This window comes from Mycteria americana, chromosome 10 (assembly GCF_035582795.1).
Source record: "Mycteria americana isolate JAX WOST 10 ecotype Jacksonville Zoo and Gardens chromosome 10, USCA_MyAme_1.0, whole genome shotgun sequence".
Taxonomy (NCBI): Eukaryota; Metazoa; Chordata; class Aves; order Ciconiiformes; family Ciconiidae; genus Mycteria; species Mycteria americana.
In genome coordinates this window covers 26,282,870-26,310,427 of record NC_134374.1, presented here as the reverse complement: position 1 = coordinate 26,310,427, position 27,558 = coordinate 26,282,870, and the positions used below count along the sequence as shown (strand labels likewise).

Below are 27,558 nucleotides of genomic sequence, written 5' to 3'. Positions count from 1 at the left end.
GATACATTTTTCCCCTTTATCTGGACTCATCATTCTTTCTCTGAGCTGCGGCGCGGCCGGGAGCGTGGTGATGCGCTGCGTTAGATCATCCGCTTCCTCCCGCGTCAGGACCACGCTATTTTGAGCGAGGACAGCAGAACATCGTGGCTTGGTCAGATGACGGGAGATAACACGGGGCAGGGCAGCAGAGAACTATTGGAAGGGAGAGGAATTATTTAGATCACCAAAAGAGCAAAATGAAAGACATCTGCTGTCTAATTGAGTAATCCAGCCCTAAAGATGTTGATCTGTGTTTAAAAAAAAAAAAATCAATGTAATCCTATGTTGGTATTTCTTTTCTTGTTTCTGCGATGATCTCCCTTCAGCAGTGAAACAGCCTGCAAATAGAGGTACGAATTTAACAGTTTGTAGCAATCCATTGCCTACAGTCCTAAAGGACAATTTAAATTATCAGAAAATATCCTGCTTTCTAGCACCCTTTAAAGGAAACGATATACGGTCTGCAATCTCGAAAGGCATCTTGATGAACAGACAGATCAGCTCATCTGCAGTTACCTTCACTTTTGATTTTTGAGGTCATGGTGGTCAATGTCTGTGTGCCGTTTTTAATGCTAAGAGAGCATTAAAAGCGAAGCACGTGCTCAGATACGGAAAACTAAACCCACGTGGACTGGGTTAGTTAAAGGGCACGAAGCAAACGAGGCTGAGCTCCAAGGAAGGGACGGGAGGAGCAGCACACGCCGCCGCCAGCGAGGTTCCTCCTCCCTCCCTGCGTCCCCCCTGTTCTGTTCAGGTCGGCGTCACCGCCATGCCCGTCTGGCCATCCTTGCAGGCTTCTCATGCATTTTCATACTTTTGTCAAGAAAACTTGTTTCTGTCTTTCCTGGTTTGGGAAGAAAGGGACAGTCCTTCCCTACGGCTCAGGGCTGTACGGGTAAGAACGGGGATGGTGTTTTTCTGGCGCCTTAATGAAACAAATCCTCGGGCTGTCTGGGGACGTGCCCAGGAAATCTCTTGTCTACCAACGCTGCCCAAGCAGCCAGGAAGACTTCACTTGCAGCAACTCCAGAGCACTTCCGCAGCCTGTGAAGAGCTGCCCTGCGTCTTCTGGTTCCCTTTATGTTCGATACTTGTCAGAGAGCTCAGGTCAGTATTAATTGCTGAGGTCAGTATTAATTGCTGAGCCCTGTAGGAAAGGGAGTGTTTTGGTGCAGTCTGTAAAAGGAGCTCTCACGTATTTCAAAGCTTTTGAGAAACAGGCAAATGAACGCAGGTAACAGCGTCAAAGCCAACTTTATATTCTTTGGTACCGTGTACGGCATTTGGTAGAGGAAACAGGTTTTGTAAGACAGTCATGTTTCCGGAGAACACAAAACCGCTTGGCTCAGATTTCTGAGCTCCAGGGGCCGCGCCGCGCACGTCCCCGCGCTCGGTCGGTGAGGGCGAGCAGCTCCAGCAGCACCCTGGGCAGGACAGGGCGCGGGGGGGGACCACGCCTGGGCCAGGGAGCCTGAGCTGGCTCAGCCCAGCGTCCGCAGCGGGCACGGGGGGGCTGGCGAGTGCTCGCCACGCGCTGGGGTTGACGTTTTCTTGAAATGATTTTAAAGCTCTTTGAAGTACTATTACACTTAACAGCTTTTCATTTTAATGCATTGACTTCTCAAAAGGAGGCATGAGCTAACATGGAGAAAAAGCATCGTTTAATCTAGATTTGAAGTTTTGAATATTCATTGTTTATCTCCAGACCACCCCAGCGTCTCCACGATGGCATCCAGTAGTGAGAGCTACAGATTGATTCAAAGCTTTTTTTAGAAAGCTAGTTACTTTTGAATAAAAATGCCTGTGTAAGAAATTTGACTGTCATCCAGCAGAAAGACTCCATCATGCCCTTGCAGCTCATCTCCAGAAAGCAACTGCATATCGATAAAGCACTCATTAAATAAACATTATCTATTCCTGGTGGAGAAGAAACAGAAGTCCTGATGGAGAAATAGTACCGGACTGCATAAATGAAGAGTATCATAAAACAGGCACATCGGCAGCAAGGATTCACGTTGCACAAGAAATCTTCACTCGGGCATTTATCGACTGCTGTGTCTTTGGCTTTGCAGCCTTAGCAGGTGCTCTACCAGGAGTTTCCCTTGGCTGTAACTGCAGGTGAGGCTGAACTAGTTTGAGCCCGGGAGGATGCTGTGCTCTGGCGCTGCGGTGCTTTGCCGCTTTGCTGCAGGAAGCTGCCGCTAGCCCAGCTCCTGACAAACTGCTGGAGCGCGGCTGGTTCTGCGGAGCAGGAGCCACCAGAAGCTCCGTGGCACGGTTTGAGCTGCGGGATGCTATCGTTTTGCTGTTCCTATTTCCCCATGCATACAGGCAATACTTTCTTTCTTTCTTTCTTTTTGAAATGTTCCTTTCAATTCCGTTGTCAGCATTTATGATCCCAATCGTATACTAAGGAGAGAAGAGAGAAAATTGCTTGCTGAGCAGCCTGGCAGAAGAATCTCACTGCTTGAGGTCTCCATCCTCCTCACTGCAGCAGCGAAGGTACTCGGGTGGCTTTGTAAGTCGCCTCCATCGCCACGCTGCAGCCCTGACTGACGGGCGCAGGAAGCGCTGGCTGCCGTGGCCAGGGGAGGTGGCCATACAGCTGCCTCAAAACCTCCCCGTAGCTTTAGCAGATCTTTTCTGACAACGAGCTTCTCGCACGTGGGGAAGCTGTCCATTTCTTATCACTTGAACTGCAAGCAAAGCAGAAGGTCGCCCGGCTTTGTTGGCAGCTCCCGTGCAACTGTAACAGCCACTTCGGTGCCTTCTGCTCTTCTGAGGTAGGCAAATACTGTGTTCTGATCAGAATGGAAGGGTTTAGACTGCAAAAAGAAGCGGATGGCGCCCGCCCTGCGGTGTATCTCTGCTCTTACGTGAGGTCTCCAACGCTGACAACAGATGACTCTCTTTGTCACAGAGGGATTTTAGGGTTCAGGTCCACAAATCAGTTTAGGCTGGTCTAAGCCAGCCGTCCCTCCACCCCAGCAAGCCACATCGGTGACCAGGGCCACTGACCTGCACCGTCCTTTTTCACTTGGATTATACCCTGATGATTAGCACAAAGGAGCTGAATAGAAAGGGGAAAACTGCTCCCCCGGCCCAGCACTTGGCAATACATCTTCTATACAAAAAGGAAATGCCTGTCTCTTCAGTTTTAAGTGCTCGTATTCTTAAGCTAACGACGAGAGGTTCCTGGTATTCCTCCTCTGCAGCCATTCATTGGCCTCTGGGAAGGGTCTGGCGTCTGCGCTTGCCGAGCTAATCAGTGAAACAGAAAACACAGAGCATTCATGTGCGTTTAAATCCCAGGCACTGTATAGTCACAAGAAAAAGAAAAAAATGTTTGAAAGATATATCCACCTGATCCCCGCGGCCACGCGAGGGTAAGTGCCTCAGTCGAGGGAGAGGAAAGCAGAGGGGACTTTTTCAATTTGAAGTTTTCTGACTGAGATACCAGCTAGGACCGGAAAAAAACTGGAAGAAAACCGGATAGGACCTGAGTTCCAGATTGGATAAGCCCGAATACACAAATTAATCCGTCACCCAGCATCGCTGACATGAGCGGCGGGTTGCCGGGGCGGCTGATGAACCGACAATTCGGGCAAGCTTTCCAGAGGTCCCGGTGCGGGCCTTGGCGCGAGGAGGACAGCGTTAAGCCGACCGAAGGCTTTGAAGTCCTGCTCCGCGTTTCCTCCTGGGAAAAGCCTTCAGCAGCAGCGTGTCGCTCGGCCGCTGTGGTTTTGCCCACCGGGAGACTCCTGCAACGTGGGGGTCCCTTCTCTTCGACGTCGGATGCTTTGCGGCCTCACGTTACGCGTTTCAGGGCTTCAGGCGCGCGCCGGGTGCCGTGCGGCGTGCGCCGGGAGGGCGGGCGGGAGGCGGCGGGCCGTGCCCTGGGAGCGGCCGCTCGCCAAGCCCCGCTCCTCTCACCCGTATCCCAGGCAGTGCCTCGGAGAAGCCGGGACGTGCGGCGAGCAGCAGCAGAGCTGCTGGACGTCGGAGCCTCCTCTCCTCGGCAAAACGTTACAAAGGCAGGAAAGGGGGTTGTAATTTTTGCTCTCGCATCTGGAAAGGGAGGAACCCCACAGGACTGTGATTTAGATCGGTCCCTTGAGCAAGGAAGTCGAACGGAAGGAAATCGGCGTTCCCGAAACCTCTCCTTGCACCAGAGGTACCTCAGCTCCAGGGCGGGCTAACAGCCCCTCATCCGTTCTGACAGGTACCGAGCAGCTGAACAGAGCCCCCCTGAGCCCGGAGGGAAACCTGAGAGTTTCAGAAACATTTTGAAGCTTCGTTTGAACCCCGTGGCAAAGAGAACGCTTTCCACCGTGGCCGGGGAGGGGGACGAACCCCTGCAGAACTCCCACAGGCGGAAGGGCCATAGCTGGGACGCGGCGTGCTGCTCCTGCCGCGCGCCAGCCGAGATGTGACCCCCGCTGCCGGTGCGACAGCTTGGGAAGCTTTGCTGGCTGTGCTCACTAATAATAGGCGTCTTCTCTCTTTTTTGTGAGAACCTAATCTTCTGGTGTAATAAGGTTGCGTGTTTTTTCCTTCATCCGAGTTCAGCAGAAGTTGGCAAATGCTCGGTACGTCCCTGGAGATAACAAACCCAACGGGAGCGCGTGCGGGCAAGTAGCCAGGGTGTCCGGCCAGGCGGGAGCGCCCGGGGCTGGGTTCGCTCCCCAGGGATGCGCACCCATCGCCGCGCGTCCGCATCCCTCTGCGGGAGGAGGCTCGGCGAGCGCAGGCAGCGCGAGGCTGGTGGTCAGAGACCAGAGGCGGCAGCTGGCTCAAGCCTCGGCGGTTCGTCTGAGACGAAAGGACCACGAGCCGACAAGAGGCGGCACGCCGTCACATGTTTCCTGTCCGGTTTTGCTGACTCCTGCGTTTGTTCCCCAGTCCCAGTTCCAGAAGACTTAAGTTTAAAAGCCAGAGCAGCAAGGGTGCAAAATCCACCCGTGGCCGCTGCCGGAGGAAGGCAGCAGCCGGCAGAGGAGCCTCCCGCCGGCCCCGCTCCGAGCGCGGAGCCCCGGCTGCCTCCTCGGGGAGGGGAGGCAGGGACTGGCCAGTGCCTGACTTCATTCCCGGTTTCAGCTCTCTGGTTTCTTTTGGATACCTGATCTTTTAAGAAACAACCTACACGAGGAAAAACTGCCTTTTTAAAATCTGTATTTATGGGGTTTCTTTTCACAGAAAACAGTATACTAACATTGTAGCGAAGAGGAAGAAATCTGCCCCGCTTTACCCCGCAGTGAAATGCGTATTGATGGGCCTTAACTTCGCACTGTGCGACCGTTTCCATTTGAGTAAGTTGTACAAAATATTGCAGATAAAAGAGCCAAAGTCTGCACACGTAATATGCTTTGCCCAGTAATTGAAGGTAGGAGCAGTCTCCACAGAGGGTGCTGGCTGGCTGTATTCCACAGCTGTATGCTAGCTGGGTGCCTTGTGGGTTTACTTCTTGCCTGGATTGTTTAGGATTCTGTACCAGTAAGGAAAGAAATGGAAAATTACTACCTTGTCCACCATTATGACAGAAATCTAAGGCTCCAAGTGGCTCTGGAAATCATTCTGCATTGCCTGGTCCAAGGCCCAGAGATTTTGCTCTTATTTAGCTCCTCAGACCTGAGATTTTGAAGCTCCAATTTTCTCAAGCTCTGCATTTTGATAAGACACTACAGCCCCTGAACTGTTTGTTTGCTCAAAGGTGTAGAGGTGCAAGCGCGGTGCTGCATACCCACGTGTCTAGACCGCGGTATTTTTCCAGCACCTGAAGGCCAGCCCTTCAGGAAAGTCCCAGCATCGCTCAGCAAACCCGAGGCTTTTCACGACGTTGAAAAATGCTCCTCCTCATTTCAGATCAGTTAAGTTATTCCTCTTTTGCTGCAGCGTTTCCCCTGAAGAATTCCTCTGAGCCTACAGCCCTGCTGCGGTTGTCCGTGTGTCCTACGCGTGCAGACTGACGCTGTCCCGGGACAGGCAAAGCAGGCAGCCGGTCGCTCTCTGCCAGGCTCCACCGCTCCTGGGGTGCTCGGGCTGCCCCGCGCCCGCGGTCCCGCAGCAGCTCGGTTCCTTCAGAAGCCTCTGTTGAGAAACCAGCTGGAATCTTCCTGGGACGCCAGCTGGCTGTCCGTAGGGGGTCCTCCTTGTCCACGTTGCCTCCTTCAGGCAAGGAGGTCTTTTCTCTACAACGCAGGTGTCTGGACTTTTCCTCCAGTTAATCGTATTTCTCCACGTGCGTATTAATCCTATGTCTCGGGCTGCTTGGAAGGGAAGTTGGATGTAAAATAACCAGGGTTGCCCTTGGAGCCCATTTCAGAAGGGTTGCCGCATTTGCCATTTTCCATTCCCTTGGTGGTAAGGCAGGGTTAACTTACAAATTAAAAAGCATAATAATCAGTAGTTTTGTATTTGAGCTCTTTAGGCCTCCTGGGGAAGCGCCATTTGGAGTATGCTCTTCAGATTTCATTATTATAATTTCATAACCTCTTTTGACTGAATTAGCTGAAAACTAAATATTAAATGCTTCAGAGCGGGTGACTGCCAACCCCCCCTCCTTCCCTGGTTGTTTTTGCCTCTGCTGCCATTTGTTTGCAAACGCAGAGCGAGGTACTGCTCGAACCCCTCCCGTCCCCTGCCGAGTCTCAGCTTTGCAAAGGCTTTTGCCCCCCCGTCCTCCCTGCGAGCCTGCCGCTGACGCCCTTGGCTTTTTTGCTGTTCAGAAACCCGCCAGAGCCTCAGCACCCTCCGTCCTCTGCCTCCGCTGCTGCCCCAGCCCCGGGGCCGCGCGGGCAGAGCTGCGCCCACGGGCAGCGCCAGCCTCTGCACGCGCCGCGCGGGAGGAGGGTCGAGGCAAAACGCCGGGAGAGCAAGGGGCGATGCGGGAAGGCGTCCGTCCCTGATGCTTAGCCACCTTGTCTCCCCATCCAGAAGATGGGGAAAACGCACAGAGATCCTTCCCAGCTGACGGGTGAGCTTTCACCAGGGCTCCGCAGCCCAGAGGCTTTCTGACCACAGACGCATTTGCCACCACATTAAGGTCCCCAGAGCAGGGGCCTGGTGGGTGACTCGGGCCCAGTTAGAGCGTGGAAGGACGCCGCAGTTGCCGTCCGCTTCTCTGCGTGACCGTCCCTTGCTGGCTTATGCAACGTGCGGCTTTGTCACCTCTCTTCCTGTGGTCAGAGCTGCACCAAGGGGCAGAGTTTTGAAGTAAATGTGCACTTCACCACTGCTTTTTGAGTCTCATCTCCCTTCGCTCCTCCCTTCCTTCGGTATGTGAGTCATCCCAGCAAACCTCTCGTGCCTTTAAATTAATCAGGCCTTTAAGGGGAACAGAGGTGATGAGCCATTACAGGATGCCGTTACTTAAAAGCCAGGAAAATGTACGGCAAACGCTGCGGTGCTACCTAGGTTTTCCTCACCTTGTCAAAGGCATCCGAATCTCAGGCTTTGCCTCCTCAGCTCGTGGCGGGCGAGGTGCAAATGAGAGGTCTCTGCGGTGCCTGCCGGCACTCTCGCCTCCCGGTCTCAGACGCCTTCAAAAGGGTTCAAAGTGACAGCGTTTCTGTGGCAGAGTCTTGCCTGCAGAGTTCCAGCTCTCTGGCCTCAAATGAGCAAGGCGCCCGTAGACAGGCTTAGCTCTAAGACTGTGAAAAGTGAACGAGTTTTGAACTTCTCATCAAAGGCAGCAGGGCTCCTTGGGAACTCAGGGAAGTGGGGTTTTAAAGGCAGTTTTTCGCATGGTCTCACCTGAACTTGGGAGCGTCCCTGTGTGCTGTTTCTGTATCTTCACAGGCAGGCTAAAAGCAATACGCGCTGGCTGGCGCACCCCAGCGTAAGCCGCGGTCAGAGATGAAGAAATAAACGCGCACAGTAACAGTCGTACGTACATCACACACACAAAATGACTTATCCCTTCCTCTCGTTGTCAAGTCAGTTTTATTAGCAATGCGTTTTCTGTTAAGGAGAACATGGTTGGTCGGTTTGGTTGGTTTTCTGGCCTGGACTCCCACAGAGAGGGCGAAGAAGAACTAAAGAAGAACCTCCTAGGAAGAAAACATACACTAAGGGCTGTGAAAGGCTCGGAGGCTTCTGGAGCCAAGAGCCTACCAGAGCAAAGGAAGCCGCGTTCTTCAGAGAACGTCGGAGGGGTTGGTCTTCCCACACATTCGGGCTGTTCCGATCCTAAGGACAGGAGATTGCCGACCTGCGCGGCGAGCCAGGCTGGGGCACCGGGAGGCGCGGGTGGGAACCGGCTGTCTGCCACTGGTATCGGCCGCTTTTTCATACCACAATGGAAATCATGCGGCCAGCTGTCAGGCAGGAACTGAACATGCTGTCAGTGCCATTCTGCGTGATTTCAAGGAGAAAAAAAGGAAAAAATAAAAGAAAAAATCAAGGCTGAAGATCCAGACCCCAGTGGAGTCAGTAGACAATACCCATCAGCTCAGGGAGAGGGCAGATTTACGATGTCATATTGGTTTTCTTTGTTCTGTCACCCAAGCCTTTCAGCTGAAAATTCAAGGACTATCAAATCCATTTTAAAGCCTTTCTTTTCCAACCGCTCTGAAGTTCCATTATAAGTAGCTATTACACACTTGCCATTTGTATTTTGAATAATAAAGTCTAAATTGTAACTGTCCACAGAAAATCGAATGCAATTGCTATTGCATTGTTGCTCTTTTCTTATTTCTCCTGTCGAAGCCCATTTTGTAAAACTTGCCCCTCCACCCACTCGCTTGTGATGATTATAAGTGCTATTTAGAATATATGCTAATGGCGGACTTTAATCTGAAATAATGTGTTTGAAAGCACTGTTCCCATTTAGATGGGCAGCTAATGCTCGATCATACTCTGGCCCTGGGGAAATTGTGCCTGAATATCACTGGAAGATTAATTTGCACTTCCCAGTTCCTGCCACCTGAATTTTAATTTGGCTTAAGATGGCAGATGAATTTAAAATTTGGTTGTAGTTCCCGTTTTAAATGTGCAACGTCAGTTGTTTAGAAACCTGGCGTGTTTATCCCAGGTTAGGAAAGGCTCTGCAGAGCTGCTGCCGAGCGGCTCCGACTGGAGGGAGGCTTGTGGTCCACGCTTGGCGAGCCGAGCTCAGATGAAACACTGCGACGAAGGGGAGCGGTCTGGTGCAGAAGATCTCGCCCTGCGGTTCAGGAGTTATTAATGCAGCCCCTGCCTGCGCTGCCGCCACCTCAGGTAAACCCGAGCCGGCTTTTTAAATGTGCGTCTCGGGAGCGAGAAGGGGTGAGTGACCTACACGTTGCCTGTCTGTGCACATTAAACAGCGCATGCAGGTATAAGGCTCGGTAATAAATATTTCAGGGACTCAGCTCTACCTTTTATGCCTTAAAATCTGGTGGTGATAATAGAGTAGACACCAGCATCTGAGAGCAAAAGGAGGAGTTCTGGCAGCTCATAAGTTACAATGCCTCTGGCGCCTGTGTATCCGCAGTATTATTAATTCACCTGCCTAGAGGGCATCTAGCCCTCCGGGAAACAAGAAGACCTTCTGACATTTAAAAGTAAGACAAAAGAAGCAATGATACCGAACGTCTTTAATATCTCTGGCCTGCAAAGTCTCTGCAGAGACAGGCAGGTAACTTGAATTTTGCCCAAGAAAAACAGGCAGAAAACTCTAAGCAATTTTATTCCACAGCGCAGCCATTCCTGCTCCTAAAATGTTTTCCGATAGGTAAAAAAGCAGACAAGCGTCGATTAGACACCTGTCTAGGGACATGGAAAACAAAGGACCGGCAGCTCCATCGAGCGTCCGTGGGACAGGAGGTGGCTGGCGTGGAGCAAAGGCAAGAGCGCGCGGCGTCCACGTCGGTCCAAGCATTAACGTCATGGGAACCTTAAAGCAAAGGGAGACTCATTTCATTGCTATGAATTCTTTTAAAATAGCTTGATTTCAGTCAAATGCTTTGAACCGTGCCTTTGGGAACATGGCTGACAATGACTTTAGTCTCCGCTTGGATTTCAGGTTGCAAACTATCTGAGATGTTCAGTTCATTGAGACATTGAGGCACACGCGCGAACATTGACCGCAGCAGCAGATCAAACCTGCCGCAGCGCTGGGACCCGTGGATGAGGCTCTGCCGAATCTCCTCGGCCAGTGACTGCCGGCAGGGACCTGCTGGAGGCTGCGCGCGGGCCAGCTGAGCGCGGAAGGGCCGTTTTAGCCACCAGGAAAGCGTACGGGGAGAGCGGGGTGGAGAGGGCAAGCGGCTCCTGGTCAAATCCCTTCCTCTTCCCCCTTCGCCGAGCAGAGGGGCAGTAACCCAGGGCACGAGGAGAAGCCAGGAGGAGTAGCGGGCATCCAGCTTCTTGCCTATCCTCAATCCAGGAACCGAGCAAGCGGTACGGCGTAAGTGGGCAATAGCGGGACCGGCTGCAAAGGGAAGGGTCTCTGTCCCCAGTCAGGAGGGTTAATAAGGATGATTGTTGTACAAAAGAAGGCTAGATGCAGCAATTGTAATGAATCAGGTCTTAATTCTTCAAGCAGCGAGCGCTAGTGTTTCAAGAGGTTCTAGCACATACCTGTAATTAAATAATTTGCACCTGGAGAAAGATAACATGCCTGGGATTTTGCTGGAAATGTGATTGGACTAAACGCATAGCTTTCCTCTTTGAACATACTTGCAGTTATAAAGCCAGTAGTGTATGTGCCAGGCAAGAAAAATATGAGAGGATAACGAAATGACTCTTCAGACGCATGGGAATCTCACAGTTGTGATGAGAATGACTTCAGGGGAAAAAAAAAAAAGCAAAAGCCTACCAGATCATCTTGTTGTAATGATAATAAATGTACAGTATGTCCCTTCTACAGCCCTCAGGCAAGAAACTCCATATAGTAAATACAAGATTTCATCCTGCTTCTGCTGAAAGCAACTGGAGGTTTGCCACAGCCTTGAACTGGAGCAGCTTTGAGACCCTGGGAAGCAATAAATACAAAACTCCGAGCAAAGAACTGGTTCCCTGGAAACACAGACATCAAATGCACATAGCTTTCTCCCACAGAATGAATTCCTATCTCTGTCTAGGCTCTCTTTTTCTCCTATTTACTAGGAAGATCTTCACTGGTTTCTCAAAAAGCCTCTGGCTGATGCGGTGCAAGCTGGGATGCTGTCTGCTTGAAGGCAAACAGATACCCGAACTGGAGAAAAAAATCATCTTTAAGTTATCATCCCTGCTTACTTGCCATGACAGAGGTTACAAACGTGGCTGGAGACCAGGGTGTGCATAGAGCCGGGAGAAGTGATCCCGGCAAGGCTCCGGGAGCACAAGGACCGATGGATCCAGCCCCGCTCGTGGCTCCACGGCCGCCAGCAGCTCCGGCTTTGGGCAGCGTAGGAGAGGGCACACGCTGAGTTACCTCTTCCCAGCACCACCTCAGCTTCCCAGGATCGGGAAACCGAGCTGGAGGAGGCTCCTGGATTATTGTTTTTTAGTTCTTGGTAGTAACAGCTACTGGAGACTAGTCCATCTTCCCAGAGAAGAACTGGGGACACCAACTGCTCGCTCTAGCAGCGGGCAGAAGAGGTGAACTTAATGCCAGAGAACAGGACAGATGCTAGGAAGCTTGTGTATAACAATTTCAAATGCATTGTTAATTGGAATTAGCAATAATTAGATAATTTAGAAAATAACAGTGTTATTATTGTAACAAACGGGACTGCCAACAGCTGCTTGTTGAATTGGACTGGACTGTTAAAACCTTAGACTCACACTAATTTGAATTATTGGCTCCACACATCAGTGTGTCACCTTTTACCCGTAAACACAATTCTGAATCTAGCAGGAGGCGTGTTCTGGGTGTCCCACGTCCCTCCCGTGCGTTCCCCGTCCCGTAGCTGCTCCCCTGCCGATGACACGTGGCCCGGGAGCCAGCCGTCAGCTTGGCGTGACGTGGCCGTAGCGGTGCCAGGCAAGAAAGGGACAGTGGGAAAGGAGCCACGGGCAGGATCAGGAGGTGACAGAGGTGACTGGAAGCGGGCAGAAAACAAAACCCTCCTTTTTTTTAAATAAGGTGTGAGTGACAAACACAGCATGCAAAATGAGAAAGATGACAATATCTAGTTTACAAACATGTCATCTAAAACCTTTGTCTGAAACCTAAACTTTTTTTTTTTTCCACATTTCTGTGTCAGCATCTGTCAAGAGGAATCCAGACATGGGAAAAACACTTATCTGAGAACAACCCGTCAGTGCTGAAAATCCACTAAGAGCCTCATTTCAGAAATTTGGGCGTGGAGAGTTTTGTGAGGCTTTTTAAAAATGTTTCTGTTGATTACATTGCCAGCACCTCTGCACACACAGATGCTCCACACTAGAAAAGGCAGCGAAGGCCCACCAGCCCGGCCCACCTTCCCGGCCCACCAGCCCGGTTTCTTGCCCGCGGCACGGCGGCCGTGGCGGACCCTGCTCTTCGGCAGTTGCCACATCCTTGCCGGGCGGCTGCAGGCACCGCAGCTCGGCCCGTCCCTGCCCCGGGACTTGATCCGGCGCCCGGAGAAGTCAGCACAAAGATCTCCATTGAGCTCGCTGGGCTTCGAATCAGGCTTTTCAACAATCCCCTTTCAGAAAGGTGGCACAGGCACTAACTTTCCATACCAGCTGGTCTGGGAATTAATGCGGGGAGGAGATCAGACTTTCATCCTCAGCATCAGCGTGTATGTGTTCTGGCAACCCACACGGAAGAAAAAAATGATATATTATTCTAGCTCCTGTTAATGACACTTGAGAACAGCCAAATCCCTTAGAAGAAGAAAAGAATCTTGTTCCTTTTACACAAGAACTTAGGAACAGCTCGTCCTCAAAAAGGAACAGCGACAATTTTCACTACGTGTATCGAGCATCCTACCTGCTGTTTCTTACACTTTTAAAATGAAAGAATAACATGAAACTTGTAAGCAGCTCTTTGCTCTGCTAGAATGCCACGGAGGAGCGCGGGAGTTACGATGCCTAGAGAGTTCTCTGTGCTGCAAACTCCTGTCTTCGGCCGGACCTCTCTTCTCGCGCCTGGGAAGTCTGCGCAAGCCTGCGCACAGACGCACGCCCCGAAGGCATCGCTAAGCCGGGCTGCTGCCCCCCGGCCGCCGCCTGCGCGCCCGGGGACAAACCGCCCTCCCGGGGCTCTGCTCCCCGGCAGAGCCTCGGCCCGGGCCGAGGGGCCCAGCGCGGCGGCCCGGCTCCACCGGGGGCGGCTGGTGCCGGCCTGGAGCCAGCTCTGCCGGGAGAACACGGGCGGCCGCCGCCTCTCCCCGCGCTCTGCTCCCCGGCAGAGCCTCGGCCCGGGCCGAGGGGCCCAGCGCGGCGGCCCGGCTCCACCGGGGGCGGCTGGTGCCGGCCTGGAGCCAGCTCTGCCGGGAGAACACGGGCGGCCGCCGCCTCTCCCCGCGCTGCGCCGGGCCGCGAGTGGGAGCCCCTCCCCGCCTGCTCCGCAGGGCAGGGCCCCGGCCCGGGGGCCCGGCAGCCGCCCCGCTCCCGCCCCTTCCCCAAGGAAGCCGCGGCCGGCGGCGGGGGGAGCAGAGCGGGGGGAGCCGGGGGAGCAGCGGGGGGGGGGGGCGCCGCGGGCGCGCCCGGTGCTTTTTATGAATGGAGTAGTGACCCCCCCCGAGCCCCGCCCCGCCCCCGCATTGGCGGCTCCGCCCCCGCCCGGCTGCACGTGCGGCGAGGGGCGGGGCGTGGGGGCGGCGGGGCGGGGCGGGGCGGGGCGGGCGGGGGGCGGCTGGGGAGGGGCTGGGTACCGGGACCCGGCGGAGCCGCCGCCGCCCGCGGGAGCGGGGAGAGGGGGATGCGAAGGGCGGATGGCGGGGGTAAGTGATGGGGGTGCTTTCTCCTCGGGCCTTGCGGGGAACCTGGGGTGACTTGTGCTCGCGACGGACGTGCTCGCGGTAGGGGGCTGTCGGGCTCGGGGAGCGAGGCGCGGGTTCTGCCCAGGGGTGAGGCGGCGTGGCCGGCTGTTGTCGGGAAGATGGCTTCAAAGGCGTTAGCGCCGAGGTTAGCGCTTCTGCATCAGGAAGAAATTGTCGCTGGAGCAGGTGGGAGTTTTCGGCCGCCTGTTTGAAGCAGCTGCTGGAAGAGCTGGGAGGAGTTGTGCTGCGGTAGGCTCTTCCTCTCTGGCTTTCAGATTGTATCGAGTTATAAAAACTGAAAGCCGAACTCTCTTATTGCATGAAACCATAGTAGTTCAACTCATCAGGAAAACCTGCGTTTAAACACACCCTTTCTCAGGAGAACAGGAGAGTCCTCGCTGCTGCACCTCTGGTCTTGTCCGAGGCAGCAGCCAATGCCGAGAGCTTCAACACTTGCTGAAAGTAAAGTTTTACTGGGTACAGAAAGATCCGAGGAGAAATTCCGGGTTAGAAAATGAGGTTACAGCTGCATCACCTTAAGCTCTTCCGTTCTCCTTGGGCTCCCCAGGGAAGTGGTCGGGGCACCGAGCTTGACAAGCTCTGGCAGAGTTCTGACAGCGTTCAGGGGGTGTCTGGATGATGCTCTTAGTCACGTCGTTTGGTGTTGGGTAGTCCTGCGAGGAGCAGGGGCTCGGGCTCGATGATTCTTACGGGCCCCTTCCAACTCGAGATATTCTGTGATTCCATGACTTGTTCCTAGAGCCTTCCCTGGAAAGAACAAGGTTCAGCCATGCCCTGGGTCAGGTCAGGGAACCGATCCAGCTGAAAACACTTATTTAATTTTCAGATGGGTCAGCTTTTTGATTTGGTTGTACAGGGACCTGGACGTAGGCATAAGAGAAATGGCTATACGTAGTAAGGAGAGGTGTCCCCAGTCATCATCCAGGTTTAAGCCATGGTTCCCCGATCACCGTGAGCTACTCCAGAGTGCAGGTCCCGCAGGTAGTCCTTGAGAAATGGGCTTCTCAAACACACAGGCACTTCATAAAACCTGTTTGGCTTTTTTAAACTGAATAATCTGTACAAGGATTCTTCTTGCTATCCACCAGTCTGAAGCATACGGACTGCAAATCTGATTTGAGCCATGCATTATAGCAGTTTCTTGAAACTCAGCCTCATCTCATGGCAGCAAAGACAAGTTGCCACATGAGACCTAAAGTAAATTGATGCAGGGAAGGCAATGGGTGGCTTCATCTGTCACACCACAGCATCCGCTCTCAAGCGCAGTGATGGCATTTCAGCGTAGCATGAATATCCCAGCCGTGCTCATTCAAAGATCAAAGTGGTTCAGCTGGAGCTGACTAAAATCAGGTTTCGTTGTTACGCACCCGCGGCATTGCCCTTACAGCTCAGCGCAGCTCCCTCCCGCTGCCCGCCGAGAGCTGCCTGCACCGTGAGGAATGACAGCCTCGGTTAGACCACAGCGGGCAGCAGAGGCGTGCAGTCCTGCGCGCCTTACCCAGCCGTGGGATAAACCTCGCGGGTCTCTTGAGGCCCTCGGCGCCCGTCTGCTCTCCCGCCCCAGAAGCCCAGAGGGATGTAGTCCTGGATTCTGTCATTACCTGTGTAAGCGCTAAGTCCTCTCTGGCTCGTGCCAAGCTCCTAGTCTCAGAGACGTTTCGCTGCGATGAGTCCCCTGTGCCCACCGCCTTTTTCAAACAGGGCGAATGATCCCTTTCCCCGGTTTCAGCTCTGCTCCCTGTCTCAGGGCAGCTCCCCAGGCTCGTGTCTTGTGAGAGGCAGACTGGGACCTGGTCTAGGGCTGGTCCTGATGCTCCCAATACCAGCAGCACTGGGAGAACAACAAGGAGCTGAATTGCCTGCTGCATTACAGCTGCTTTGCTCTAGCAGAATCCGCGGGCGTTTGCCATGCTCTCTGTCCTACCCAGGCTTCTTGCACTCGTAAATTTGCCCAGGAAACAGCCACAGGCTCTTTTCAAGATTTGTTCTTCTCTCCGTCTCCTGGATGATTCCTCCCTCCTTCCGCCCCACCAAGTTGCTTTAACATCACTTGCTTTTGAGAGGCATCCTCTCGTAGGTCCTCCGGTGTTCCCGACACCCCCCAGGGTAAGCAGGCAAGCCGAAGCAGATTGTATTATGGGAAAGCACGGCTACCGACACGCACGCACGCACGCAGTCCCCCGCGCCTTACTTCCGACAGAAAACGGTTGATCCCCGACTCCTGCTGGGTGGTGGCTGCAGCCGCGGCCGCCCCCGTGACTGGGCCGTGCGTGGGTTTGGGGTCTGCTGGGGCTCTGCTTCAGGCCACCGCCTGCCGCGCAGCGAGCCGGCTGCCCCGGGCGGCCTGCCCGTCTGCTGCGTGGCAAGGTACCAGGGAGCCTTTTAGCACTCTGGAAGCTCTGCTTATTAATCCCTCGCACCGTGTGAGGGCCATTGATTTGTGCGCACAGCCACGGGGCTTGATGGGAATGGCGTGTACCAAACAAACCAGCCACCCTCTCGGAGAACCCGACAGAGCTCCTAAATGACTTTCTCCTCCTGTATGTAGCGTGTCTGTAAATACCGGAGTGCACAGTTAATAGGTTCCACCTAAGATCAATAGCTCAATGCAATCTGAAATCACCAGAAATATCTAAAAATGGGTGTCAGTAAAGGTGAGGAAGCAGAGATTTTTGTCTCTAGGGAATTGTTCTTGTGTGTCTAGCGCTGGGCGTCGGTTTGTTTGTATGCGGTGTAAGTGGCTCCTCTGTGCGTTGCATGCCTCTACTGCTAAGCCTCGCCTTTTGCTGAAAAGACCGTTTTCTCGCTGGAACCGAAACACTGGAAGCAGAATTCAGTTGTTGTTTGGAGGAGAAAATATGATATAGAATAAAGTCATCTTCTGATGGGATTTCCAGGTTCTGAATCGCTTTAGGATAATTGCTGGGGTTAGGTGCAGACAAAAGCTACCTCTGCTCTTAAAAATGATCCCTCAAATGGCTCTGCCTTTACATTTCCACAGAAAAGAACCGGGTGTTTTGAAGTAGAGGATGAAAGCACCAACAGCGCAGCCTTCTGTGGAACTTGGAGGAAAAATGGACTCAGGTGAGAACAAAGAAGAAAAAGCTGACGTGGGATTAAAACAACTTCAAACCCCACCTGAGGTTTTCCTACGTTTGCTACATGTAATAACTAGTTCTTCTTTCCAGCCCGCCTGTGGAGCTATTGCTCTTATGGATAAATGAAGGGGTTGAGAGCGTGCGGTCCCAAACCAGCCCCTTTCCAACCGCTCCCCGGTGCCGCCTCTGCCCCGGGGGAACCCATCGCACCTTCGAGGCCCCCTCCGGCGTTCCGGTTTAAGGTGGTGTTGTAACGGCAGCTGCATCTTCACCAGCTTCCCAGAGAGCCAGGAGGCTGAAGGTGATGGACCACTTGCTGTGTCAGCTGGAGCCGTCATCCCAGTGGCCTCGAGCGGGGTGAAGACTCAGGCTAACCCACCATGCCTCGCTTGCTGCTTCAGTCCGACAGGTCGCAGATGGTGGGGTTTCTTGAGGAGTTTGACCATTACTCTTCCTTGGCCAACCTCATGTCAATCTACCAAGCTACCAACAGGACCACCTTCAACTGGACAGACAGCCGCATTGTTGAGTGGGAGAAGTTTGCCGAGCTGGCTAAATACGAGCCGGAATCCCAGAAACCAACAGTGAAAGCTCTTCTAATCGTGGCGTACTCGGTCATTATCATCATGTCTCTCTTTGGGAACATGCTGGTGTGTCACGTGGTGCTGAAGAACAAGAGGATGCACTCGGCCACCAGCCTTTTCATCGTCAACCTGGCAGTGTCTGACATCATGATCACGCTGCTCAACACGCCTTTTACCCTGGTAAGTGGCCCGCTGTGCTGTCCCTTCAGCCAGGAGGGGAGTCTCTCTCAAGAACGCTCTGCCTGGTGGTCACACCCTCTCTGGGCGAGCTCTTCTAGGGCTGAGGCGTGAACCCAGCACAACCAAGTCTCATAGACAACTCTGCCGGGCAAGTAAAACGCTGTTCAGCAGCCTGTGGGCTCCCTTTGCTCCGTTAGACTCTGTGTCTCCTAAAAGACTCTCAAGTCTCTCCAAGTATGCCACCAGCCCACAGCAGGAGCTTCTTGGGGCATGCAGGATAAGTGCCTGGATGAACACGTACTTTTAACGTACACGCAGGAGAGCACCAGAGAGTCACGCTTAGAACGTAGTGGGTCAAAACAACTTGAATGCCAGTCATAGTCGAGTGACTGGAAGAAAGTAGCCAAGCTTTTCAGAGCTGCCAGTTGGGTAAAGTGTTCAGTGGAAGCTCTCCAGACCTGAAGGGGGGTTTGTGTGACCAAAACTTGGTCCACTTTTTACAAATATAGTTGTTAGCATAATCAAAAGGTTATTACCGCTGTTCACAAAAGGTGTTTGTACGAATAGACCAGGAGGGCTGTGACAGCACCACTCGTTTAATCTGTGGGTTTTGGCCTTGTAAACTCTTATGTAAAGGTGTTTCAAAACCCATCGTAGCTACTCTTGCTTTGGGTTTCAGGTGGAGCTGCTCAGCCAGCCAGCCAAAACCCCTGCGCCAGCTCAGGTTTTGGGAAATCTGACAAAGGCTTTCCTCGTGGATTTGTTTTCAGCACTTTTGCTGGCTGATGACCCGTTGTTTTCCCCTCAGGTTCGGTTTGTGAACAGCACGTGGATCTTTGGAAAGGCCATGTGCCACATCAGCCGCTTCGTGCAGTACTGCTCCCTCCACGTCTCCACGCTGACCCTGACAGCCATCGCCCTGGACAGGCACCAGGTAAAATGCTGCCCGTCCGCCGCTCCCTTGCAAGGCTCTTCCCAAGCCCCTGTCAGTCTCGGTCGAGCCGTGGGTTCAAGGTGGCTGAATCTTGGGGATTAAACCCGTATCCAGTGAGGAGGCTCTAGAGCTAAATCCAAAGACGCCCCTCGTGTGTCAGGGGCAGGAAGGCTTGATGGACTTCTGTAGGCTCCCAGGTACGGGGCAGGAGGGAAAAAACAAAACACGGCATCACAGGTTTCACAGGACACTCCCAGACTTTCAGTGGAAAAGGCTGAGGACACCTTTTTCAAGAAGTTTGGAAAGAGCCAGGTCCAACCTAGCCCCCAGGTGTGGCAGGGCGAGTTGGTTCAAGAAGCTTCATTTTACGTGGGGGGGCCTTGAAAGACAGCAGAGCCAACGCTGAGTGCAAAGCGTTACTTCAGCTGCGTAGGGAACTTTTCCAAGCTTTTTAGTTTACCACCCAAACCCCACAGAACACCAGTCTGTAGCATCCTGAGCTTAAATTCTGATCTCGTTGCCTGTTTGTTCTTTTGCTCCTCTTTTCCTGTTGGGCATTTGCTGCATCATCACGTTGCAGGACAGCGGGAGCAAAAAGAAATTCTGAGACTGAAGTCCCGTGGTATAACTACGGGACTAATGCTGCACCAGTAAAAAGGGGAGCGGCAGAGCGGGAAACCTCTGCTGGAAATACTGGGAGGCCACGTCAGAGCTGGGAGAGGCTGTACCCCCTCTGCCTGCAGCCAGGCCGTGGGGTGAACGCTGATAACGCTGGCTGCGTCCCCGGTACGGGAAAGGGAGGGCAGCCCAGGCCACGCGCTCACCGCTAGCAATCACTCTCCTTTCCTGTACTAGCAGTCAAATAGCATCTTCCAGACTCTCAGATTGTATAAGCTCGTTACCTTTTTATCTAACGAAGAAAATGTAATAAAAGGTGAGTTAATGCCTCAAAAGAGGGGAGGAGGGCTCAGCTTCACAGGTTCAGCTAGAACAGGAGACATTGCTTTACGTAATGCATATAGAATAAACAAACATACTCACCAGTGAAGAGACTTGTGTAGATATCTTCTTTCTTCCCTACCTAAAGTAACCCACAATTTAAGGAAAATGGCCCTCACAGAACAAAGTAGAGGAAAAAATTGATCTGAAAGCACTTCTGAGCAGATTGAAAAGTTCAAGGTTTCCCATTTTCCAGGTCACTCTCATAAGCAGGACATTTTCCTAATCATGGCTGTCATTTTGTTAACAGCCCTGGATCATGTCAGAAAATGCCTCTGCTGTGTGCATCGGGGAAGGGACTTTGCTTTCCCCGGCGAGAAGAGTCACGGTGAAGTCTCTGTTGCAGGTCATCCTGAACCCGCTGAAGCAGCGGATGTCACGGACGAAGGGAGCGCTGAGCATCTCTGTTATCTGGCTGATGGCGAGCTGTTTCTCCCTACCCCATGCCATCTATCAAAAGCTTTTCCAGTACAACTACAGGTGAGCTATCTCCCCTTCCAAGCGAGCGTGAAGAGGTCCGGTAGCCCGCTGCGGCAGCGGCTCTCAGCGGTGGGAGCTGCTGGAGGGGCTCCCAGGCGTGGGGAGGGACATAGTGGAATCGGCGGGAGTTTGTGTGTGGATGAAGTCTCACTTCCCGCAGCTGAGGCTTGGCCCGCTGGAAGAGCTGCCTGGCTCACTGTGGGGAACGCACGTCCTGGGGACCCGGGTTGGCTTTCACCACCTCCCAAACCCCCGGGCTCGGGGGCGAGTCTCACCTCCAGCCTCACGCTGGTGGCAAGCTCCAGGCGCAGCCGGGCGGCCAGCGCAGCCTGGCCGGGGCACGGCAGGTCGGCGAGACAAACCTTCTCCAGTGTCATGATACCGTCAGGAGGGGCTTCGTCCCGAGAAGGCCGTTTTCTCCCGAGGGCCTTTCCTCTTCCCTCCTCACGCTCGCTCAGCTCCTCAGACCTAAGAAGACCATGTCTAGCCAACTTGCTCAGGCAAGGAGGAAAGAGAGAGCTGAAGCTGCAGGTGGAGAAAGAAAGAAAATAAAACTCATGGTGTCAACATCTGGCACTGAGATCAGCAAGACTCTACAGAAAGGACAGGGAGGAGAGGAGCACCTTTGTGAGTCAGCAGGGCCACGAACCCCAGGTGTCCAAGAACTCCAGGAACTCCAAGAACTGATTCACACGTTTTAGCTTCCTTGCATTTCATCCATCTGGATTTATGGAACAGGACCAGCCTTCCTTAAGGCTTGAGGCTCCTCTGCCCAACATGACATAAACAAGAAAAGCAGAAGAGAAACCTCCACCTCTTCCTCTGCAGTGACGGGCTGGTGAGAGGAACAGTGCTTCGGCAGGGAAGCGAGGTCGTCTCGGAGTGCTGCTTTGCCTTGCCCAGCAGGGAAGGGAGCTCCTTGCTTGGCTCCACACAGCTACCCAAGCTATTAAGAGGAGATGGAGAGGAATTTCACATCCACGCGAGGACTTCTGAAGTATCAGAAGGAAGCGAAGGTTCTGATCTAGAGGGGAAACAAAGAAAAGAAAGAAAGGAAAGAAAGGAAGAAAGGAAAGGAAGGAAGAAAGAAAGGAAGGAAAGAAGGGAAGAAAGGAAGGAAGAAAGGAAGGAAGAAAGGAAGGAAGAAAGGAAGAAAGAAAGGAAAGAAAGGAAGAAAGAAAGGAAGAAAGAAAGGAAAGAAAGAAAGGAAAGAAAGGAAGAAAGAAAGAAAGAAAGAAAGAAAGAAAGAAAGAAAGAAAGAGCACGCTTATCTTCCCCCCCTTCCAGCTGGTCTAGTGTTGGCATTCATTGCTGGGAAGTCACCCTCTCCTCTCTACCAGGCAGAAATAAAGAACCAGAAGTGTTGGGTTGGTTTGCCCTTGCAATCTTTTGTTCCTCCGTGGTACCCGACCTGTTCTGGTCCTCTTGTCCCCACCAGCCTGTGGCATTGCTGTGACTCCTCCTGGCTAGAAAACAGCCCATAATGCTACACGAACCGGTGGTTTCGTGGTGGTGTCACACTGCTCGTGCCTGCATTTCGCGGGAATGCCAGGCTCGAGGCCAAGGGGATAATCTTACAGCGAACGGTATTTTCAACCTGAGGGCAGCGTCCCAGGGAGCAGGGCCAGCAGGCAGCAACAGGCAGCAGGAGAAAGATTTCCCTCGTAGATATTGAGCTTCTCTATAAAGGACAGACCCCTTTCCTCCTACCGCGCAGCACTTCCCTCCCATCAGCATGGCAGGGAGAGCGTTTGACTGCCCGCACAGGCTTTTTGTTGCTGCTTGTGTACGAGAGGTTGCACAAAATGGGAGCGTAAGCTGGGGCTTCACAGCTCTTCTTACTTGTGCTTGTGGCCGATCTCGATGCCTCCGTGGGGGATAGAATATCTTCAACTGCTTGGACGTTGTAAACAAAGTGCCGGGTTACTCCTGCGCGGGCATGGCTCGGCAGCTGTGCGCAGGGCATTACGGAGCAAATTGCTTGTGAATGAACCAACGCCGCTATCTGTTTCCCAGCACCTGTCTCTGTTCATGCTTTAGCACGGCCAGAGGAAACCTAGCCTCGCATCGGCATGAGGCGGCGCAGCGACATAAGGACTTCCAGGACGTGCTATTCTCATCCCTGCTTTCCATTGAATGAAAGTCGCAGTTGTAATACTGCTCGTAATAGCTCCTGCAGGGCCAGGAGCTCCTGAGAAGTCCCACCAGGGAGCTGTTGGGGTTCTGGGGACAGGAGAACGTGGGCTCCACCGGCATCAAACCTCTCTGGCTGCAGTGCACAGCAGTGGGGCCGAGTCCACGGTCACACCAGAATTTACCGCAGTACAGCGTCCCGTCTGGCTTTGCTCTCAACCAGCCTCTTCCCTGAAATAATCGCGAGCCCCTTCTACAGCTCCGTGCCCCTCCTTTCGGTGGTGAGAGGGAAGGGGGCAGGGAGGGCAGCGCTGCTGTTTTGATCACCTGCGGGCTCGCTCTGCTGCCCGCTCCGTTCAAATGCGTTTTTAGGCTCCGCAAGCACTGAAGCATCTCCCTCGCCAGCCTTCGGCTGCGCTCCAGCGACACTCGGGACACCATCCCGAGCTCAAGGCGTTCCCCAAACGGCCGATTCCCGGGGGCGTGAGGGATGGGCACCCCGCTCCTCCCCCGTGGGCTCTGCTCTTTCCCTGCGGCTTTGCTCTTCAGCCGCGGCCAGGGAGGGTCTGACCCCACGCTGCCGTGTCACCTTGGGTGCTGCGCTTGCTTCCCCTGCCAGATCTCCGGTTCCTTTGGCAGGTCCCCCGCGGCCGGCCGGCAGGCAGGCAGGCAGGCAGAGCTGCCTGCGGGCAGGGGCTGGCCTCGCCCGTGCGGGTGGTGAGCCGGATCCTGGGGAGGAAAAGGTTGGGAGCGCGGTTCACAAAGGATGATTTTCCCTTCTGCGTCAGTTCCCCTCTTGACAAACATCTTCAGGGTCCTCCACGGCCGCGCTCGGCGGAGCTCTGCCCTCCCCGTCATCCCCCGACGGCCGCGCGCAGGCCCTGCTCGCAGCCGGCCGTTTTCAAGCAATCTTCTATTTGTGGCACAAAAGCCAGCTCCAGAGGTTGAAAACAGGATATTAGAGATATTAATCAATACTGCAACAAATAACGCAGCTTGATGGGGACTAAAGTCTGTGCTGAATACAAGTGAGCAGAGGACAAAGGCTGAAGAGAGAAGGGCAAAATGGAATAAGAGGAAGAAAAAGAGGGGCAAAAAAGGAAAGAAAAGGAGAAAACATCCACCGGAAATAAATGCGCGAGTGCTCCTTTCTCCTAACGTTTCGTCCTCTCCAGTCGCTGCGGGACGCGGAGGGTGCTGGGGTGCGTCGGCTGAGAGCCGCTGCCAGGCAGAAATTGCGAACAGAGCCTGGACCTGTCGGGTTTAACGGGACAGATTGCTGAAGGGCTGTTAAAATAAGCTATTGCATATAGTTAAACTCAGATCTTTTGTTAGCTAACCATCAGAAGTTAAACTGTCAGGCTTAAGTTAAACTTGAGCTAAGCGGCCGGGTTTTCTAAGCGTCGTGCCTGTTTTACGATGCAGCAATAAGGTTTGAACAGCCGGTCTCCTGAAAAGCTGGAGGAAAGGGGGTGGTTGGTTCAGGAAGGAAGGAGAGCTGCCCGCGCAGGTGGGGTCGTGCCTGCGAGGCTTTCGCACGGCCCCAGCCTCCAGCAGCCCCTTCCCCTTCCATCCGTGCCGGCTTTGACTTCCCAGCGGGTGCAGCGGTTTTCCGCTCTGGCCGAGGGGGTCCCGTACCTGCTGGGGGCGCAGGGAGGCGGGTGTGCCCGCGCGGGGCAGGGACTGCAGATCCAACGCCGCAAAGACGAGGCAGAGCTATTGCGAGCGTGCTGCGGCGGCGACCCAAGCACGTGCTGCGACTCTGCCGTGTCCGGGAAGATCAGGTCAGCCGTGCCTGGCCTGGCAACGGTTCGCGCAACCCACGCGCGAGGGGCGTCACGCATCCCGGGCTGGATTTCTGGGGGGGCACGTTCAGGGAAACCGGGGCATAATGTGTCCGTTTTCCAGGTGCGTAGGAATTGCCTCTGGGACTGGAGAAAAGCGGGAGTTCGGTGGGTGTCACCCAGTGCCCTCCTTCCTCCTGCGCTGGGTTTTTGGGGACGGGGAGCCCGGCACTGCCGTGTCTCTGTGCCCATGCACACGGGGAAGGGGCAGATGCAGCCAGGCCAGTGCTGCTTTCACAGTAGCCCCTTTTGGAAGAATTGGGCCATCAGGGACGGCTTTTGCCATGCTAAGGGGACACGAGGGACTCATTCAATTAAAATCAACCGCAGCTTCTAAGAGGAAACTCCGGTTTGTGTTTCTAAGAATTCCTTTCATTGGACAACGCAACGATTTCAGGGGAAAGGAGATAACGATACGCGGCAGCCAGGCTTATCCTTGGTGAGACAGACACAGAGAACATCATGAGAAGACTTTCTGGGAAACAGAGGTTTGACTGAGCTTTGTTTTGTCGCGATGAGCAACATCTGGCCCTCCTCTGTCCGTACTACAAATCTGAGGAGGTGGTTGTGGGTGGTGTGGAAGCCCCGCTGTGGTTTGCCAAATTAGCAGCACCCATTTGCACAGCAATGGCCACATGCTACATGTGTATTTCTTTGTTTTTCAAGGGAAGCCACTGTCCGGAGCTTGTGCCTCCCCGATTTTCCTGAGCCCGCAGAGCTGGTTTGGAAGTATCTGGACCTGTCTACCTTTCTCCTTCTTTACCTCCTGCCTCTGCTAATCATCACTGTCACCTACACGCGCCTGGCCAAGAAGCTGTGGCTCCGCAACGCCATTGGAGACGTCACCACGCAGCAGTATATCACCCACCACAAGAACAAGAAGAAGAGCATCAAGATGCTGATGCTGGTGGTGGTGGTCTTTGCTGTCTGCTGGTTCCCTCTCAACTGCTACGTGGTGCTCATCTCCAGTCTAGGCATCAAGACGAAGAACTCCCTCTATTTCGCCCTGCACTGGTTCGCCATGAGCAGCACGTGCTACAACCCTTTCATCTACTGTTGGCTGAACGAGAGCTTCCGCTCAGAGCTCAAGTCCCTGCTCTGCATGTGCCAGAAGGTGCCTCAGCCTCGGGACAACGTGCTGCCGCCCGTGGTCACGTCCTGCCGCGAGGCGTGGATGGAGCAGGCCAGGTACAGGAAGGGACCTGCCTCGCAGACCATTTGCTCCACCGTAAACATCCAGACGGCCAACACAGACCTGTGAGCCGAAGGGCTGAGGTGAGTTGCCTGGATTCGGTGGACATCAAAGGGCATCTCCCCGTTTCTCCTCAGGAATCAGCGTCGCCGCTCTGCTGTTTTACCACTGACTTTTGACTGTATCACAGCAGCACCCCTTTGCGGGGTGCAGCGGGCGCACGGCCTCTCGAGCACCCTCGCTGTGAGCCCACAGCCGCAGCTGGCCCAAGGAGCAGGTTGCGTGCGGGGGACATGGAGGTCCACGGTCAGGGTGGTGTGCTTGCAGGGTTTCCCATCTTATTACTAGCAGAGGGAGTGGGTCCCGGGTTTCCATCATGGCTCGTGCTGTCCCGAGTCGCTGGCCCGTCTCAGCGCTCCCAACACGTGCCACGACACCGACGGGGCTTTGCAGAGCAACAGGAAGGGACCCATTCTGACACGTGTTTGAAGGAAGGACTTGGACGTCCAGGTTGACTCCATCCATACGGAGTTTCACCAGATAATTTATACCAAAGCCTCCCCGCAGAGGTAAGGGTCGTCAACGGCAGTTCCCCCTTCAGACGGCGCTGCTCCTCCCGCCCTCGCTCCTTCTCCCCGGCTCTGTCCCAGCCCTCCCTCTGCCGCCTCTGGAGCTGCAGAGCCAGCAGCTGGAACCAGCCCGGCCCAGAGGGGAGCGGGAATGCGCGCCGGGCATCGGCGGCAGCAGCCTCAGACGGCACTCAGCCGGGCAAATTTAGTCCGTTGAGAATTTCTTCTTGTTTTTATTATAAATGCATTAATTCAGGAAATAAACCTACGCTGGCACTAAACAAAAGGCCACAAAATATTTCATCAGGGCTGTAGCATTCATGAACTGAAGAATGAAATCATTCTGCATAATTACTAATTGCTGTAAAAGAGTTCCATTTAAACAACGGAATTGACTCTGACTAAGAGGGAGGGTTTTGTTTACAGTCCTGGAAAAAATACAGTTTAATTTAGCTACGCTTGGGAGGCAGGTGAAAAAAAGGATCCAGAACAAAGGAAAGACTTAGTACATGAGAGGGAGAGAAAAGAGAAAAAGACAGGGAAAAGAGACATTAAAGGCAGAAGGAAACCAGAATTGCTACGTGATTTCGCCAGCAGTGTGGAGCAGTGGCTGGCACTGGGGAGCAGGAACTGGAAGGACCTCCTGGCCCGGCCAGCGATGGCCTTTCTCCGTCATAGCATCCCTCTTCAAAAGTGCACCCAGACCAGAGGGCCAGGCTTCTCCTCTCGGCTTCCCGGGTTGAGCTTGAGCAAGGCACTTCTCTGACTTGGAGAAGACGGACAAAAGACGGGAAAATATTTATTACTTACTTATGCGTCCAGACTTCCGTTGAGTAGTCACAAGTCTTTTGCAGGAATAAAGCTATGCGTGTTTTGAGCCCCAAGAGTTCCTGGGTGCTCCTTCAGAACTCGGTGCTGGCGACCGGTACCTGCTGCAATGGTGGTGGAGGGGCTCTGGTACGGACCAGCCGGGGTGGTTCCTCTCTGGTCCTCAGACCTGAAATTCATAGGGAAACACTGTACTCATAGCAAAAAACCCCAAACAAACTGCTTTGGATAAAAAGCATTCAGCGCTGGTGCGGCTTCACCTTGAGTACTGCGTGCAGTGCTGGGGCCCACCATCTGAGCAGGATGTGAAGGTCCTTGAACGCGTCCAGAGGAGGGCAACAAAGCTGGTGAAGGGCTGGAAGGAATGTCCCGTGAGGAGCAGCTGAGGACTTCGGGTTTGTCTAGTTGGTGAAAACCAGGGGATGGTTTTCAGTAGTTTAAAGGCAGTCGAGGCTGCTCGGGGTCAGGGATGCTCCTGGTCTACCCTGGCCATAGCCTGGACTGAGCTTCTGCCTGGGGAGGAGGCGGGGGGGACCGGGTCGCTGGCGAGGATGAGGACGTGCTCCCACCACCTTCCCGGGGGAGGATAAGACAGACCAAAGGAGGGGAACTAAGGACTGATTTTTTTCCCCCGTTTGTGCAGTGAGAAGGAACAGGAGAGACAGGAGGGGAGGTACTCGCTTCCAGGCACTTGACCCCACTCGGACGCGTCCCTGCACCTCAGGTGTACATTGCAACGTCTGCACGAGGAGAAGAGAGCAGAGCGTCAGGAGCGGCAGC

The 27,558-nt window shown here is 53.8% G+C and overlaps 1 protein-coding gene and 2 long non-coding RNA genes across 4 annotated transcripts; 1 reads left to right on the top strand and 2 right to left on the bottom strand.

Moving 5' to 3' along the window:
• LOC142415317 (uncharacterized) lies at positions 1-26,894 on the bottom strand. Its single transcript, XR_012777366.1, has 3 exons — positions 26,761-26,894; positions 23,984-24,276; positions 1-377 (listed from the first exon to the last, which is right to left on the bottom strand). It is a non-coding gene; the product is annotated as an uncharacterized LOC142415317 (long non-coding RNA).
• On the bottom strand, positions 7,056-21,258 carry LOC142415320 (uncharacterized). The gene is made up of 3 exons (XR_012777374.1): positions 20,836-21,258; positions 14,286-20,737; positions 7,056-8,391 (listed from the first exon to the last, which is right to left on the bottom strand). It is a non-coding gene; the product is annotated as an uncharacterized LOC142415320 (long non-coding RNA).
• LOC142415316 (G-protein coupled receptor 83-like) lies at positions 17,416-27,558 on the top strand. Of its 2 annotated transcripts, XM_075513513.1 has the most exons (5): positions 17,416-17,799; positions 18,608-18,733; positions 20,079-20,212; positions 24,856-25,464; positions 27,422-27,558. In XM_075513513.1, exons 1-4 carry the CDS (start codon positions 17,416-17,418, stop codon positions 25,448-25,450), a joined length of 1,239 nt encoding a protein of 412 aa, XP_075369628.1. In that variant the 3' UTR covers positions 25,451-25,464; positions 27,422-27,558. The 2 variants fall into 2 exon arrangements, with proteins under 2 accessions (XP_075369628.1, XP_075369627.1); XM_075513512.1 differs by lacking the exon at positions 27,422-27,558 and having other exon boundaries at positions 24,856-26,834.

Excerpts from the sequence above, each read along its gene's own strand:
- LOC142415316 (XM_075513513.1), top strand. The coding sequence starts at position 17,416 with ATGCCTCGCTTGCTGCTTCAGTCCGACAGGTCGCAGATGGTGGGGTTT. Across the intron at positions 18,734-20,078 it reads TCGCCCTGGACAGGCACCAG|GTCATCCTGAACCCGCTGAA; the intron begins GTAAAATGCTGC and ends TCTCTGTTGCAG. Across the intron at positions 20,213-24,855 it reads CTTTTCCAGTACAACTACAG|GGAAGCCACTGTCCGGAGCT; the intron begins GTGAGCTATCTC and ends TTGTTTTTCAAG.